Source organism: Rhea americana, unplaced genomic scaffold, assembly GCF_003343005.1.
Source record: "Rhea americana isolate MKP2758 unplaced genomic scaffold, rheAme1 scaffold_339, whole genome shotgun sequence".
NCBI classification, from domain to species: domain Eukaryota; kingdom Metazoa; phylum Chordata; class Aves; order Rheiformes; family Rheidae; genus Rhea; species Rhea americana.
The window spans coordinates 566,954-583,400 of record NW_028186467.1 but is presented as its reverse complement, the minus strand read 5'-3'; the positions used below and the strand labels follow the sequence as shown (position 1 = coordinate 583,400).

The following is a 16,447-nucleotide window of genomic DNA, read 5'->3' as shown; positions in this document are numbered from 1 at the left end:
TAAACAAAAAATACTTGTTAAATGTGGTTTTTAGTTCTTTGTTAGCTTTCTTTTTCTTTCCTTAAGTCTTTGATAAATAGTTTAGCCAGTCCAGAGTAAACATCTGTGCTTTGTTCTATCCTATTCTTTGATAGGAAGGAAGCTCCTGTCTGAAAGCTGGGAATATGGATGATGAAAGAGCTATGTCTTCAACTTCAACCTAGTTTCAGCCTTCTTCCTTGACTATTTTCAAATTAAAAATGTAACATCTTTACTTTGCATGGAGAAAATGATAGTACACAATTGAATGAATAAATTACTTGGATTCATTTGGATGTACATGTAGGATTTATGTCTGATGTTGATGTAGCAAGCAAGATCACTTAAAGTAATACAAGTAATATTTTATCATTTTATTTAAATACTTATTTCACATAGAAGTCTTGTTATAGATATAGTTAAAATGAGTTTACTATTAGTTATATTCCACTGACATCCTTCCATCTTCCTTCCTATTTGGGGGGGGGGGGTGTCTCTTCATTAAAGGTATCAGCTGTACATTTGTGGTGTTTTTATGTGGATTTTCTAAACAGGCCATACAGACTTTTTTTAAATGTTTTGTCTAGAAGAAGGGTTATAAGTGGATCTAAGCTACTCTTAGCAGCAGCAAGACAAGTAAGGAAATTTTTAATTTCCACTAGATAGTTTAACCTTTGGCAGTCTTTATTTGTAAGCAGAACATAAAAAAGTGGCCTAAAAATGTGATACGGAAGAAAGCAGACAGTTAATATTATCTGAATTACAAGAATGTTTCTTTTGACTGTTCTGTAAATCAGATGTTTCTTTCCAATGCAGGTGTTTTTTTGTATTTTACTCAGATGTCTGGTAAGCGAATAGTATGACATCACTACTGTTATAAAAGATACAAAAAAACATGCAGTAGCAACAGAAGCCGCAATCTTTGTGGTATATTCACCAGATTCTACCTTGATATTGTAGCATTTGTGAAATTCTTGCACAGGCTTTGCCTTGGCATCGTATGTTACAGCTATTGCAGTTATGCACACCACGATAAGCCATACAGTGATACACAAGTGTTTAGCAAATTTTGGCTGACGAAACTTTTCAAGCACACATCTATAAAAGCTTTCATTAACTGTTTGAGAGTATTGTGTGAGGTCATTGCTTTTCTTCAGTGTTGCATACTGACTTAGAGCCATCGAACATAAAATTGTAATGGTTACATACATACTGATGTGCATAAGGAGAGTTCCAAGGTGATTTGCTATTCTACATGCTGCGGAATCGTATGTCCATTGAGACCCACTTGCAAAGTAGGCAGCCAGAAAAGGCATAGTACTACATATGAGTAAATTTGCAGCAACAAGATTTGCCAGGTAAATGTATTGTGTTCTTTTTGTAGGTATTTGCCTTGAAAATATCCAGGCAGAAAGAATATTTCCAAAACTGCCAGTAGTAAATAGGAAAGAGTAGATGACTGGTAGAGCTACAGTAGTAGCTAACGATGGCTGAAGACAAGTTGAATTTTTCATTTACACCAGTTTTCCTTGAATGAATGATCAGAGCTGAAACACAATTAAATTAATTATTTTTCTGCAGTGTGCATCTAAAACATCTGAACATCTTTTATTTGTTGTTCTTATTTTAACTGTTCCTTTTCCTCCCCTACTTTTCTAACTGCTTTTTGGCCATCCTGAATTTTCATGATGGGCATTTGACATTTGGCCATTTTTTCACTGACAGATTTTTACATAAAAAGCTGGCACATACCTAAACCCCAAGATTTTATATGCATACGGTCTGATAACATAAATAAGGAAACAAACAGCTTAAGCTAGGGCCTGAGAATACTTTGTGTGGTGTCTGTTTTTCTCAGTCTTTTTGAACATCTGTAGCCTGCTTTGGAAACAACTTCTCAAACATTTTAAATTAAATATGCAAAACAAATGCAAAATATTACTTCAGTTGCAGAAATGGAGTATTCCTTGCCTCCATATATGGAAGAAATACAGCTATACGTGATTCTGGAATCTGGCTAGGTATATTTATTTTGTGCTCACTGTAAAGATTGTCAGTATCTAATGTCACTTTGTTCAAGCCATGGTCTTAGATATATATTTTGTATAAACAATCTAGTCTATATTTTTAACCATAAGAAATGATTGCTGGAAATAGCAGTATATTTATTTTTCCAAGTTCAGTTTTCAATTTTTTCTTAATTTCCAAACTGTAAATAAGAAACAAAATCTATTTGGTGTTTAAAGCTCTGTACCATGACTGCATATAAAACTACCATTTCAGTTTACTAACCTGTAGTGAAAATAGATTCTCTTGTTCTACAGATATAAATTTAGTTATGTGTATCCTAGTGAGCTTTTATTCCATATAAAAGCATATGTAAAGTATTCTAACAGCTTCCACCTTATAAATTGATGGTACTCTTTTTTGAAACAGTTAAAAGAAACTGAACTCAAAACCAGAAGAGAATTCTGTATAACTATGACAAAAAGCCCAGACACCAAGTAGACTAGCCCCCCCCTCAAAAAAAATTAAAAATTACACTGAGCAAATTGTCTATGTTTTACAATTGGAAAATTAACAATTTTGTAGCTGTTGTGCCTTAGTGTAAGTTCCATATAGATGGTTGAGCCAAAACATATTAAATTCTTTTATCACAATGAGTTAAACTCACAAATTAACTGTTGAATTTAGTTGTTTAGAAATCTAATGCTCATTTCTTTGTCAATACGCACATTTTGTCAGGTGAAACAAAGAAATAACAAGTTTAACCTTACCTATATAAGCTGCAAGCACCTTCCTTTGCAGAGAGGAAATATTTCTATTTGAAGCACTTCCTTTATGTCTCCGCTGCTGCAATGAAAAGAATGATATTTATTTAAATCTGGAAAGTACAGTTAAGAAAAGTATCTGTCCATCATAGATAGGTTTTCAGAATTTGCACCTTTCATTTGCAGAGTCAACAAGCAGCTAAGCATCTAAAGTTCAGACCAAAAGATGTACTCTGCACAGCAAAGACTATGAAATTAGATCCAGATTTGACTCCATTAGAAGAATAAGGAGAAAGAGATAGTGTGGAAGAGTAATTGTAACAGCCTTTTGCTTATGAAGCTATGGCACAGAAATAGCTTACAGTGTTTTATACCGTGCTTTCCTCCTTTTAGGGGTGGAGGAATTGTTACTGTCATTCTCTTTAAGACTGCCCACTTCCCAGAATGAAAAAAAAGTATTTTATGGGTGAAAACTGGTTTCAGTGCTGTTTAACTTCAGCTCCAAGAGTTTTCACAAAGCAACAAAGCAACTGGCTGTTCTTGAAACCCATGTGTAATGATACAGTATCCATATCTATCCTCATTTGAGATTTAAGTGACCAAATTAATAGATTATGTACGTGTAGTCCAATGATGGATTCTATGGAAGCAGTTTACAGCTGGTGTGATGTTCTAGGATTACCAATCAGTTGGGGGAAACTTGATCCGTTTCTGTACAAGAAATCTAGTGTTTTATACAAACTATCCAGAAGTCTGCACAGGACAGTTTTCTTCCTCCACGAGAAAGGTTTGATCACAGATCAAGATCTGTTTAGCTCTGCAGAGCTTAAGACTCTTGAATTTTTTTGTCTGAAATGTCTGTGGCTGTGAAGTGTGGCTTTTCATCAGCTATAAATAAGTTCCTTTGTGAGAACAGAGAAGATACCATATAAAAACTTCTGCAATATTATCAAGATCCTTGTTTTGTTAGTTTTGCCCTATGTTTAAACATCCACAGTGAGAATACACTTCAGTGGTGTACTGTGAATTGTATTGTTCAGGTTCATTTTTAATTTTATATTTTTTTCTCAAGTGATGGGCATGTATGCTGGCCTCCTATTTAAACTAGATAATTAATCTGATTTAGAATTAAATTTAGGCGAGGGAAACTTGTGGAGCATTAGTAATCAGTTTGTAATGCTGCAGTTAGTTTATATGTACTTTATTTCTTATTCCTGTTAGCCTTAGTTAAACTTTGGAGAGTACTAATTGTTTTTACATGACTGTTTTTTTCCCCTTTCTACTTTGAATGTATATTAGAACTATTTTTAAAATAGAGTCTTTTGTTAATTAAATATTTTGTAGTCTCTTAAACTGTCTTAGAAGTCTTTGTTATTGTAGTATTCCATCTGTTTTTAAATACAAGAATACATATTCTGAATATTTGCTAAGAGTAAAGCATAACTAGATGCCAAAAATGATGTAAGCAAATTTAGTTGGCAGGGGGCTTTGTTATTATTCAGTTGGTTACACCTGTAGTATTTAAGATTCTGTGACCATAACTCATGGTGTGGGAGGAGCTAGTGCACCTCCATTTCTTCTGAATTATTGTATGATGATAGATTGTTACATTGAATTACAATCTATCACACTTCATTTGGGAACTGATTAGTCATACAAATGACAAAGGAATGGAATATTATAAATAAAAAACCCCGAAGTATATTGTTGATTCCAAGTTGTAAGTACCTTCATTGATTATTCTTTTAGTGGTTTGTTTCTATTCACCTTACTTAGAAATGTTTTATTTTATTTAAAATATATTTGATGATATTCAAACAGTACAAGTGTATCTTTAATGCAATTCATTCTAAGTTCTCTATAATGACCTTCACATACATTCTTTTACTTTAATATTTTTGGTACTCTTAAGGTGTGATCACTCGCTAATTTGTGCATGTTATTGGATTTTATGTGGCAATAAGGAACACATTGCCACATAAATGGGAATGTATTTGTATTGTATTTGACATTGTATACAGACAGCATATTTTGTGGCCCAAAGCCACAAAACCAGGGAAATTCACCGTGGGGAAACATACTTCAGTTTGCCATATATGGTCATATTACATAATATGCTTAGTATGGATTATAAAAGGCTTAATGATGCACTTGCAGACTGCCTGGGCACTGCCTTTCCCATGCCACCTGCCCAAGGTGATTGGAGACAGCCCCATCAGTCTGTCACAAACCAGATGGCGAACCAGCCTGCTCCTTAAGGAACGTTGCACGCTGGTAGCCACTGCTCCTTGTAGGCTGGAAAAAGGCAGTGGTCTGGTGACCCTCCGGCTCCCATAGCAGTCGGGGCTCCCTGAGTCATGGAAGACCCAAGGGCATATGTCTCAGTGTCTGCAACTTCAAAGGTGGAAGACAGCTACTGAGTATCAGGCGCAGCGAAATAGGCAAACCCAAATGTAGGCTGGAAGACACTGAATAAATGTATAGCATGCATCAAATCTGCTGCTGTATAAACTGTAAGGCAGAAGCATACAGAAGAACTGTGTGCCGTTTTGTTCAGTTGGCCGTCAGGTAGATCAGGAGACTTCTTGTAGAGCACCAGGGTTCCTCTCTACCTGTTTATTACATTTCCTTGCAGAGGGAGACCCAGTATGTGCCCATGTTTCTTCCTGACTTGATGTAATGAAGATTTTAGCTATAGTCAATATATGTATTTAATGTTGGGGAAAGTGCTGATCAAAGCAAAATCCTCTAAGCTCTTGTTTAAATCTAGTCTATTCAGTCAAGCACTATTGCTGAATCAGTGAAGATAAATTATTTGCCAGGTGGGAGTTGGTCTGTCAGACTTACTGCTGTGCATTAATGATTTATTTTCACCAGCTTTAGTACTGCCATTGTGATTCAGCAAAATAGATCCAGAGCAAAAGTTCCTATGTTGTTTGATGAATTATGAGTGTATGCAATATAACTCCATGGCATTTCCAGTATCCTTAGTGGTATAGAAGTAGGGTTACATTGCACACATAGCTTCAATTCTTTGACTGTTATAAAATATGGAAAGGTGTTTCACAGGTTCCAGGTAGTCTTTTACATACATAAAACACAAAGAAACAAGGTCTTTCAAGCTGGAAAACTTATGTTGAAGAAAAATCATCTTTCCAAATTTTAATACTGCAGGTCCTTAATTCTAAATACTGCATACAGTTTTTTCCCCAGTGAAATTCTTTGTGCAACCTCAAGAGGTCTCCTTTACTATATTTGCTTTTTTTTAAAAAAGTGGCTGTGTATTTGTCATGACAATTTTTACTTTTAACTTTAGAATCAGCTTTTATATGAAAACTGTATTGATTATCACAGGCAAATAGGAAGGTTTCACTGTGTTTTGTTCCACATACCTCACCATTTTTTCAAGTTAAATATATGTGTATATAACAGCTTTTTGGCTTTTCCAGATATTTCTTAAGCTTCTGTGAAAATGTAAAAATAATAAAGCAAAAATAAAAACATGGCAATAAGAGTGGAACCGATACTAAAAGACAGATTCCATTGGCTGCAAGCTGGAGATTTTCAGCTGCAGAATGAATTGTCTGCAGATTTGTTATTTAGTATTCTTGTATGGATGTCTTACTATAGTGAGAATTTTGGTGGAAGGAATAGCAAGTACATTTTTCTTTTAAAAGCACATAGACTTTTTTGTATGTGGTTTGAGAATTCTGTGAGGAAATGAGCCCTGCTTTCTAATTGCTGCCAAGGTGAGATATTCATCATCATTTACAAAGCAGAGCAAGAACATTTTTGAAGGCAGCACTGTTTAACAATTCAGGTTATTAAAACGCCACCTTCTAAGTATATTCTAGCTAGTTTAAAAAAAAGTACACATGCAAGTGCACACACTTTCGTACATAAACATACACACGTATGTATGTATGTACATATGTATATGTATTTCCAGCTCTAAGTGTGGACTTTGAATGTGAGGGCCTTCTCCAACGTCATCGCTTTTCCTCTCCCCAAACATCTGCACCCTCCAGCCATCCACAAACAACTTCTGTACAAGAAATTTTTCTGCTAATCTGTCTATGACCACTGGATGGTGACAGTTCTGTAGCACCTTCTTCGTTGTGCTGGATTTCGCAGAGACCTCAGTAGTTCGGAATTTGGATAAGAGATGGAAAAAAGGCTGGTAGATGATTGCTATTGCTACAAAGAAAATGCTCAAAATGTATTTTGGATTGGTTGAGTTTCACTGATGGTCCTTTTCTCTGTACGCTTTATTTGTAGTACGTAGCACAGCTCCCTCCACTCCACCCAGATTCTGTATGTGCTGTCAGAGAGCCCTTTACATCAAGGTGTCCATAAGAGACTCTTAATTAATTGTTTCTCAGCCACCTAAGATTGTGCTTCTTTCATTGTGGTTTCATTAATTAATTTTCCATGTTAATATTACCAGAATAATTTATAATTTCTTCCCTTATGAAAAAAAATAATTTGAAAGCTAAAAATAGAATTACAGTTAACTTCATTTTGAAAATAAAAATTGGTTACCTATACGTTTTTGTATGTCTATAATTCAAGTTATAAACATGTTTATGGCAAACAGTTCTGTTTCTTGACATATATTTTTCACTGATTTAAGGGGTATTTGTAAGACGATGTAGCTATTAATGTTTGTTAAGTCAAAAAGGCTTAAAGTGACCATCTCAACATGTATACTTTATATGCATCTTGTTTATGTATTTGTAGCTAATATTTAAGCTAATTTAGAATATTATTCAACATATGAAACATTAAAAAAAGGCGGAGGGAGGTCTGAATTATTTATCAAGTGTCTTGTACTTGTGACTCTCTATAGGCATAAATGGAATGATTTTGATGTTGAAATTCAGCTAAAGATTTAATTGCTGTAGCTGGCCTTCACAGTACTTAGTAAGCACTGCTAAGACAAGCAGTAAGAAACAGTATTAAAGTGCCAGTAGTACAGCCATTGAAAATGTCACAGCATAACTTTCAGCAGACCTCCAAAGATGCTTCAGGACTGTTTCTTTTTCAGTAATATTGGTTTGCAGAACCTAACATTTTACCTTTAAAGTTGGGACAGATTGATTAAAAAAAAAAAAAAAAAAGACTTTGAGGGTTAAATATGAAAATATAGTAGGTACCTGCCTTTGTTTTTCATTCATTAGTAATCATTTCCTATGTGATAATGCTGTCTAGATTCAAATCACTTCTGAGCTAGTTCATACATTCAGCCTCTGTCATCTTGAAGCATGGACATCCACAGTTGTGGAATTCTGTAATAACTTACTTCTACTTGTTTGACTGTTTTGGAGGCTTGTTTATCATTCTAACTATTGTTCCCTTACTCTTACACTTGTGTAAAAGAGCATATTTTTGTTCGTCATCCACTCTTGCATGCCATACCTGATTTCATAGACTTGTGCCCCCCGTTCAGGTTTTCATTTCTGAGCTGAAGAGTTTTATTTAATGTATTCTTGATAAAATCTGTATCATGTGAATGACAGAGTGGCACAATGATGACTTCTCCATTCTTTTTCTCATTACTTGAACAGTCCTTTTGCTGTTTGATTGCTTTTGAGTACAGAGTTGATATCTTAAACCTATCTTCTAGGTTTGACTACCCTGTACTGTTTGAAAACTCTGTCATCCCATTTCACTCATTCCAGATTGTAGTGTTCAACATATTCATAAACATGGTCCATATGCATGTTCTTGGGAAACATCATAAAGTAAAAAGACAACGTATTCTTAGCCTTTCTTTCCAACTTTTAACTAGTTCTAAAAACAAGTTATCATTTAACAATTTAGTTTACTTAAGAGCCTTTAGTAAGTGACTTTCTCGAAGTCCAGATATCAGATCATTTTTGTCCCAGTGCTTCTCAGTTTCTCTAAAGAGCTCCTCCGTTTACAAACTTTCTGGTATATGACTTCCCTCAGAAATCTCTGTTTGCTCTTCCCTAGTGTACCCCATACTTGCCTAATTTATTTGTCTTAATAGGTGCTATGAATTTGCCTAATATGAATATTAGACGGCAGCTTCTGAAGTTTCTTTAAAAAAATTTGGGTCACATTTGCTTTTCTTTGCTCATGTACTAAAGCTGATTTAAGTGACAGGTTATAGAGTTAAATGATCTGGTACTGAAATGCTTTTAAAGCATTTTTCAGCTAGCATGTAGTCCTGAGAAACTGTTATTCTTCAATATTTCTTCTGAAATGGTTTTCTTCTAAATAGTGTAAAACCTCTCTGTTGATAGTACTCAGGACTTCCTTGGTGCTCCTTCCCTAAAAGCTGTAAAGAATGGCTGTAGTGTAGAACGTGTCTGATCAATACAAATAGGTATCAATATTTAAGGCTTTACTCTTGTATAAAATATGTAATAGCTTTCACCATTAGAATTGTTAAAGCAGAAAAGTCTACCTAATGATATCTATATTAATGATATCTTTATGATAGACCAGTGATGGACCAGAACACATCCAGAACATTGTTTTGTTTTGATTTGTTTTTGTCCTGGGGAACACGTTGCTATTTGCTTTTGGCTTTAAAAGTATACCTCATTTGTAGCACTGAAGCTCTATAGTATTACTTGATCCTCCAGAAAGATCTCAGTCTATTTTTGCAATTGTGCAGTGTCCATAGATTAAAAAAAAAAAAAAAAAAAAAAAAAGACTTTTTAATGAAAATTCTGTTTTAAACAAATATATTCTTTAAAAGAATTTTGGAATTTATGCTTTGTTCAAGTCCTCCAGTGGCCTGCTAATCAGTGTTTTCCAATAGCCACGCAGATTAGAGCAAATACAGGGGAGAAAATGATGAGATGATGCCTATGTCTTGTAAACCACTGGTTTCTAAACCATACCAGCTTTACCAGAGCGGATGTGACTTCTTGTGTTATTATAATGCCTTCAGCTGTAGAGGACAGGGAACATGCTATTTTTGGCACTGCACAAAAAGGCTGTACAAAGTCAAGACAACTCCTGCTTTGGTACATGTAATAAGATGATGAGATAACACGTAGAAGATTCTGAAAAGGTATAGAACAAGTTATTGAGAGAATAAATCAGAAATTACTGTAAAAATTCTTGAATAATTTTATGTTGAAATGTTTAAGAAAAATGTAGTTGCCAAGGTACTTTTGCAAAAATCAAATGTTTATAAAAATAAGAAGATACTTTTGCAAAAATTAAATGTTTGTAAAAATAAGCCCCTTGCAGACTAAGAAAAAATCCACAGTGTGCCTTTTTTAAAATGTGACAAAATACATTGGCTAGATGTTGTACTTGGTTGACATGTTTATATTCAGTTTAACCAAATCTAGGTGAAATAAAATCACACTAAAAATTAAACTAGGCTTATAACTAGCAGAGGTGAAATATTAGATCTGTTGTGTTTAATGCGAATTTTAACACTAGCTTCTCTAAGTCCAGCATATTGTATAGTAATAGTAGAATTTGCTAGTTTTGGAATAGATTTGATCAAAAAAGTAACAAAATCCATTAGAGAAGTTATTAATAGTCATATTAACACTCATATCAACCCCTGTACTCCAGTTTACCTAAGCAGTATTGCTTGCATGCGTTTAGAATAATAAAACCTTGTTTTGTAGAACTAAGTTCTAATATCTAATTTATTCACCTTTTTGACCTGTCATGCTAGACACACATGTTATTTTTTGTATAATTACTTCTCATGGCAACTCTTCAGGACTAACACCCTCCACCCTCACTTCCTTCCCTCTTTTTTTTAAATGATGGAGCAGTTTGAAATTTTAATGTTTGTCTAAATATGTAAGACTTATAATCTGAAAATATAATTGCATGTAAGGTATATTTGCTATTTTATTACTGTTTACATAGCATCAGCAGTTATCAAAGTTATTTTAATCATGTGAAAACAGAATATCTCTGCCAGAGGGAATGTGCAGTTGAAATGAGTGGCTTTGGAAATGTCTAGGTAGGCGTTAGCCTTAAGAACCAGGTGAAGCTAAGAGCTAGGAGTCTGAATGAAGGTCAGAGCTGATGCTTCAGAGGTTCACAAGAGCTATTTTTTTTTATTATTCTGCTGTAGCTGAAATTACCAAATTTGTCACTCAAAGTTTGAAGGAGGTCTTAACTAACTGAAAATACCCTTTTATCCTCTCTCCTTTTTGAATTTCCAATTTTCCTAATTCCTTGCATGCTCCTCCTGAGATATTTGACCTTGATATTCATAAAAACATTTAAAATTTAATAAAGGGCTTAGAAGGCTTGAAAATTTTAATTTTGCTGTTTAATAAAACAAAGTGTGTTTTCTGTAATGATAACTGAATTAATGACCGTCTTGTTCTTTAGCTCATTGTAAAGCCATATACATTGTTAAATTCTGAAATATTCACCTGAAAAATTAGTTCTATAAAATGCAGTTAAAACACTGATCTCTTTGAAACATATTAAAACAGAGAAAGGTAGGAAATCTGTAGTAAGTAGCATAGCTCTTTTGAATAGGTTACGAAAGCATTACTTTTGCAAAATTCATGTTGTTTACATACGCAATTGGTGATACTAATGTGTACATACAAGATTCCTTATATATACAGGTTAAAACCACTGTGGAAATCTCCCCAAAGAGTTAGTGTTCTGGATGAGTCGAATAGAAGATGTCCGAGATAACATTAAGGAAGTTTCCCATTTTGTTTTCTTCGATAAAGAAAGTAAACTATTTCTAAAAAGTCACTTCTTTGCATGAACAGAAGACTTATCATTTCTCAACGGGAAGGCAGAGGCAGGATTAGTAGCTGCGTAGTATTACGTTGGTGTATCTTGAACTGATGTCCTAAAATCACAAAGAGAAGCCATTATCCATTAATTTAAATGATCAGATCAGCGACTTCTTTTTAAAAGAACTTGAATAGGGAGTGGTAGTAGATAATCTTTCGGGTGCGTATTGTCCAAGTTGCATTTCCGAAGTACTTTCTAAAGTTACTGTAGAATCCCTATGAAGTCTTCTACAAATAAGCTGGAATACAGTCTTCCGCACACTTCCGGACATCAGGAAATACATAACTGGGTCTAAGCAGCTGTTAAAAGATGAAAATATAAGCATGATCTCGTTGCATTTGTGAATGATCTCCTTCCAAAAGCAAGATGGATTTTGTAATTGTGATGTAATGTAGATGAATCGGAACACGTGATAAGGAACAAAACATACAGTGAAAATAATGAGTACGATGAAAGAATTCCTTGCTGTCTGGGTGTATTTTCCTGCATTAGGAAAATTAGCTCTTTTCTTAGAAATTTTCAGAAGGTTCTTGGCAATTTTAACATATGAAAGTATCAAAAGGAAAAAAACTATCCAAAAAATGACAACAATAAAGTAATTTAAAATTGCTTCTGTCTTTGCCTTGTGTTTATTTCTGTAATGAAAGCACATAGTGGAGTTACCTTCTTCACTCTCAAGGAAAGATGGTGCAACTACTATTATAAATCCTGTTAGTGCAAGTGCCCACACTATGCAACAAATATATATACTTCGTGTAGTAGTTAACATTTTAGGACGTTTCACAGACTTATTTATTTTTATATAGCGATCTAGACTAATTAGTCCCAGCAGTACTATGCTAATGTACATGTTCATATAAAATAGAGTTCCTACAATCTTGCATAAAATCAATCCAAACATCCATGTGTTTCTGGTAACGTGATACAATATTCGGAATGGAAGACAGAAGATCAGCAGAAGATCTGCAATAGCTACATTTAGCAAGTAAACTTGGATAGAATTCCTTTTCTGATGAATGCAGAGAAAAGCAAACAGGGCTATAATATTTCCAACCAATCCAATAACAAAAATAGTGGAGTAAAAAAATATTAAAGCAAATGACAATGAGTCTTCATTTAAGGGACAACTGGCATTGTTCTGGATTTCCAAGAAGTTTCTGGCTAGGTTGGTTTGGTTACTCCAGATGACTTCCCTGTATGGAAGAACGTTCAAAAAATCAGCTGAAGTTGCAGCCATCATTTGTTAGAATTTTCTTTGCTGCTCTGTAGAGATGTAAAGAGAAATTATATAAATTAATCACCCAACTGTTTGCTTGTCTTACTGCATACACAATCTGAAGCTACGTAAATTTAAATAAGACAATAAGTGAATTAACCTGTGCTGAGCTAATTGTTATGACAATTATGACAATGAGAACATTTTTTAATTAAGATGCAAAAAATGTGGAAGCATAGCAAAAGGAAGTATTCTCAGTGTTGACAGTGTTGATACAGGATACTTAGAAATACATCAAATGATACTGAACAGTATTCATTTTTAGATAGGTACCCGGTATCACTTTCATGCAAGTCACTGGTTATCAACTGCTAATTACTTCTTTAAATGAAAGCTACTTGGCTATATAATCTGCTATAAGTTACACTGTGTGAGTTCCTAATATTATAATAGCTTGCTTTTAATAATACCTTCATACAAATTTAATCTTTTTTTCTTTTGTTGAATGTAATATTCAGGTTGTGCAAGAAAACTAATATTGGCTTGAAACCACATTGATGCTGTGATAAACATACTTTCCTTGTTTTCATAAGATTTCTAATTGCAGTGAACTTATTTTTGGCCAGGAAGGCATAATCTTAGAAGATAAAAATCAGCTTTGACCAAAAAAGGAAAGCCAAAGCAAAGTGTGGTTAAGAGAACAGAATAATAATGAGCTCTTTTGATAGTTAAGACTGGTTAGTGATAGTATAAATTCTGTATTTAATTTATGTGTCATATTGATAAAATACTGCATGAAGTACATTTAGAATTTTTTTAAAAGGACAGATTTTTGTTCCCATAAGTCTCATTAAAAAACAAAACTGTTCTTGGTAATTTCAACTAAGTCCTGCAACAGGAAAAAGTGCTCTGTGCCATACACAGTTCTTCGTCTGTGTACGAGGCCTTAAAAATGCCTGTTTACATTTAAATGTGCAATATAATTGCAGCAGTAAAAGTAGCATCATTTTAAGCAAAAATCTTAATGACCTCTAACACTCCTGTATACAGAATCTGAATTATCAGATAGACAGTCTACACTTCCTTGCTAGCTGAACTTAAAATTGCATTGAGTAGGTCTGCACTGTCTTAGCAGTCTTCTGAAGACTACTGCTTTGTTATATTTGCTATTTCATATTATCTGAGCTAGAAATAATTTTAGAAATTTCATCCGGTAAATAACTCAGTGCTTTCAAACATATCTTGAAAGCTATCTTCCACTTTAATTTCTTGTTTATGTTGCTATCCTGTAAAACCCTTGACATATAATGACATAGGTAGTTGTATCTTTCAAGTGAATGAGAGATGGAAAAATCAATTACACTGCAGATGCTAAAAGCTAGAATGTTTCTAATATAGAAGAAGTGTCTTCACCTATAAGCAAGAGACATATTTGGCTTGAAACTAAGTATATTAAAGTTTTGAAGGTAATTTTCAGTAGTACATCTAATTTGTATTTTAATAGAAATTTGTTTTAGTATAGTTTAAGAGGAAGCTACTTACCGTTTATTAAGAACTTTTGCTGATTTTTCAAAACCACTGTTGAAGAGAGGAAGGAGTAACATGCGTGTCCTCTCACTAGAAAGTTAAAGCACCAGCTTCTCTGCAAAAGTGATAGCAATCAGCTGACACAGTGCAAGCAGCAACAAGGGGAAGTTTAACTAATGTTGCAACTGCATTTTTTTAAAGGTATTTTTAACTAGCAAAACACAGTTTATTGAAAATACTGATTTTAATGTTAATTTGGACTTTGCTGAGGGAAGTTCTGTTTAAAGAAAAAAAGTCTCTGAATTTCACTCTAAATTGGAGAGTTCATTATTTTCACAGAAACTTTGTTTTTAGTGACCAATTTTGGTCACTTTTTTTTTTTTTTTTTGGCACAAGCTATCTTCTTCTTAATACTTTAATCAAAACAGTAACACCATTTTAAAAGTGTAGGGTAAAAATATATCATTTGTCATGATCAGATACTTGTGCTTTTAAATATTCTAATATGGCTGACTATGCAAAGGATGCTGTGAGCAAATGTAGAAAGTAGCTTTACAGTAATTACAGTATTTTAGTTGTGTGTTAAATACTAAACTGTGATTAGTAAGTGTTGCTTATATGCTGCTTCCTTCTACTTCCTCATCTCTACCCTTGCAAATAATTGTACAGTATTACTCTATTTTTATATTTTACATCTCACTCTTACTGATAGAAGGAAGGTGCAAAATTAAAGGCATGTACAATTGTGCAAGGAATCCCATTTAAAGAGCTAAACAGTTTCCCCCTCACTAGAATATATGTTGTAAATGTCATAGGGACATTCCTTTTCTGCAGTTGGAAGCTGATTGGTGAAGTCTGTGATTAAGGCCCAAAATAGTGTTTGGTATTATTTGTGTGAAGAATAAAAGTGCATCATGGTTTCAACTGAAGAATTGGAACAGTATAAGGCTTAAGTGTCAAAGGTAAAAAGAAAAAGTAATTCCAGGAGAAAAAAAAAATCTTCACAGACTTTCATCTTTATCTCTGTTTTACTACCATTTCACTTTGTGTTCTCAGTGAGTACTGATAACTCCTGAAGGAGATAGTTAAAAAGGAGACCAACAGAGAGGAGTTCACGCCAAAAAAATCTGAAATGAAGAACCCCATTTAAAAAAAACTCTAGCTTCTGTTTGCTAACTTACGAAGGTATTTTCTTAAAAGCAAATTATACTTTTCAAGTATTGTAATAGTCTGTCTATTTTTTCTTTTCAGCCACACTGTGTATTGCTTGCCTCAAAAGAGAATTCGGCTCCTGTAAAGCTTGGTGGCTTTGGGGTAGCAATTCAGTTAGGAGAGTCTGGATTAGTTGCTGGAGGTAAGAAATTTAGTGGGTTTTTTTCCTTCCAAGTTATAGAGTACTATGTATGTTGTACTGGAGAATTCTGTTCTTCCAACACGACCTGGCCTATAAAATATGAACTCAAAAATAATCTCTCAATAAAGAGTCTGTTAACTTTATAAATACACACAGTTAATCTAAATAGCTAATCAGTTGTACTTCATTGTTATGTGTATGTAACATACATACTCTGTATGTACAGAGGATTAAATCCCTCTAAATATTACTCGGCAAGAGTTCACACTGTTTTGATCAAAACAAAGTTGAAAACTGCAAAGATTTTAGCATATTAATATAATCCGTGGTATAACTGGTCTGCATATGGTAGACTAAATAAAAGTGATACCAAGATTGAAACGTGTCAGAGCAATTGACTTAATGCTCCCCTGTGGTTCTTGGCAATTTCTGTCAAAATGCTACACTGTTTAATAGAAGAATCCTATTAGCTATTACATGTGGCTTTTTTTTCTATGTTTTTATATTTCATTCTAAGTATTGCATAAGACATCAATATCTTGATACATATGTATATTTTTTGACTGTGTTTTGGTTTTTGTGAATTTTATTTCCTCTAGCTGCCTTCCATATTGTTCCAGACAATAGGGTTATGCTTTTCTCAACCTGCACAGATGAAGACCCAATCAGTTTTCTGATGCTTTTCATTGCCAGAATAGGGGACGATAACAAAGAATTTCTTTCATTAGGGTTTTTTTTTTTCTTCAAAAAGGGTAATTCCTTTTCAGTTCAGTGCTTCTGCCAAACCTC

The 16,447-nt window shown here is 33.9% G+C and overlaps 3 protein-coding genes across 7 annotated transcripts in view; 1 reads left to right on the top strand and 2 right to left on the bottom strand.

Moving 5' to 3' along the window:
* CASK (calcium/calmodulin dependent serine protein kinase) overlaps positions 1-16,447 on the top strand; it is a 218,202-nt gene that overhangs the window by 105,694 nt on the left and 96,061 nt on the right. For all 4 annotated transcript variants that reach the window (XM_085311301.1, XM_085311303.1, XM_085311300.1 and 1 more), the window contains exon 6: positions 15,556-15,658. In XM_085311301.1, the coding sequence (XP_085167427.1) occupies positions 15,556-15,658 (103 nt within the window). The remainder of the gene's footprint in view (positions 1-15,555; positions 15,659-16,447) is intronic.
* On the bottom strand, positions 552-1,532 carry GPR82 (G protein-coupled receptor 82). The gene has a single exon (XM_085311304.1). It carries the CDS (start codon positions 1,530-1,532, stop codon positions 552-554), a length of 981 nt encoding a protein of 326 aa, XP_085167430.1.
* On the bottom strand, positions 11,097-14,395 carry GPR34 (G protein-coupled receptor 34). Of its 2 annotated transcripts, none has more exons than XM_085311289.1 (2): positions 14,320-14,395; positions 11,097-12,754 (listed from the first exon to the last, which is right to left on the bottom strand). In XM_085311289.1, the coding sequence occupies exons 1-2, from the start codon at positions 14,379-14,381 to the stop codon at positions 11,659-11,661; spliced, it is 1,158 nt and encodes a 385-aa protein (XP_085167415.1). In that variant the 5' UTR covers positions 14,382-14,395; the 3' UTR covers positions 11,097-11,658. The 2 variants fall into 2 exon arrangements, with proteins under 2 accessions (XP_085167415.1, XP_085167416.1); XM_085311290.1 differs by having other exon boundaries at positions 11,097-12,824; positions 14,320-14,389.

Coding starts and splice junctions, on each gene's coding strand:
- GPR34 (XM_085311289.1), bottom strand. CDS start 14,381: ATGTTACTCCTTCCTCTCTTCAACAGTGGTTTTGAAAAATCAGCAAAA. Junction 12,755..14,319: donor GCAAAAGTTCTTAATAAACG/GTAAGTAGCTTC, acceptor TCTTCCATACAG/GGAAGTCATCTGGAGTAACC.
- GPR82 (XM_085311304.1), bottom strand. CDS start 1,532: ATGAAAAATTCAACTTGTCTTCAGCCATCGTTAGCTACTACTGTAGCT.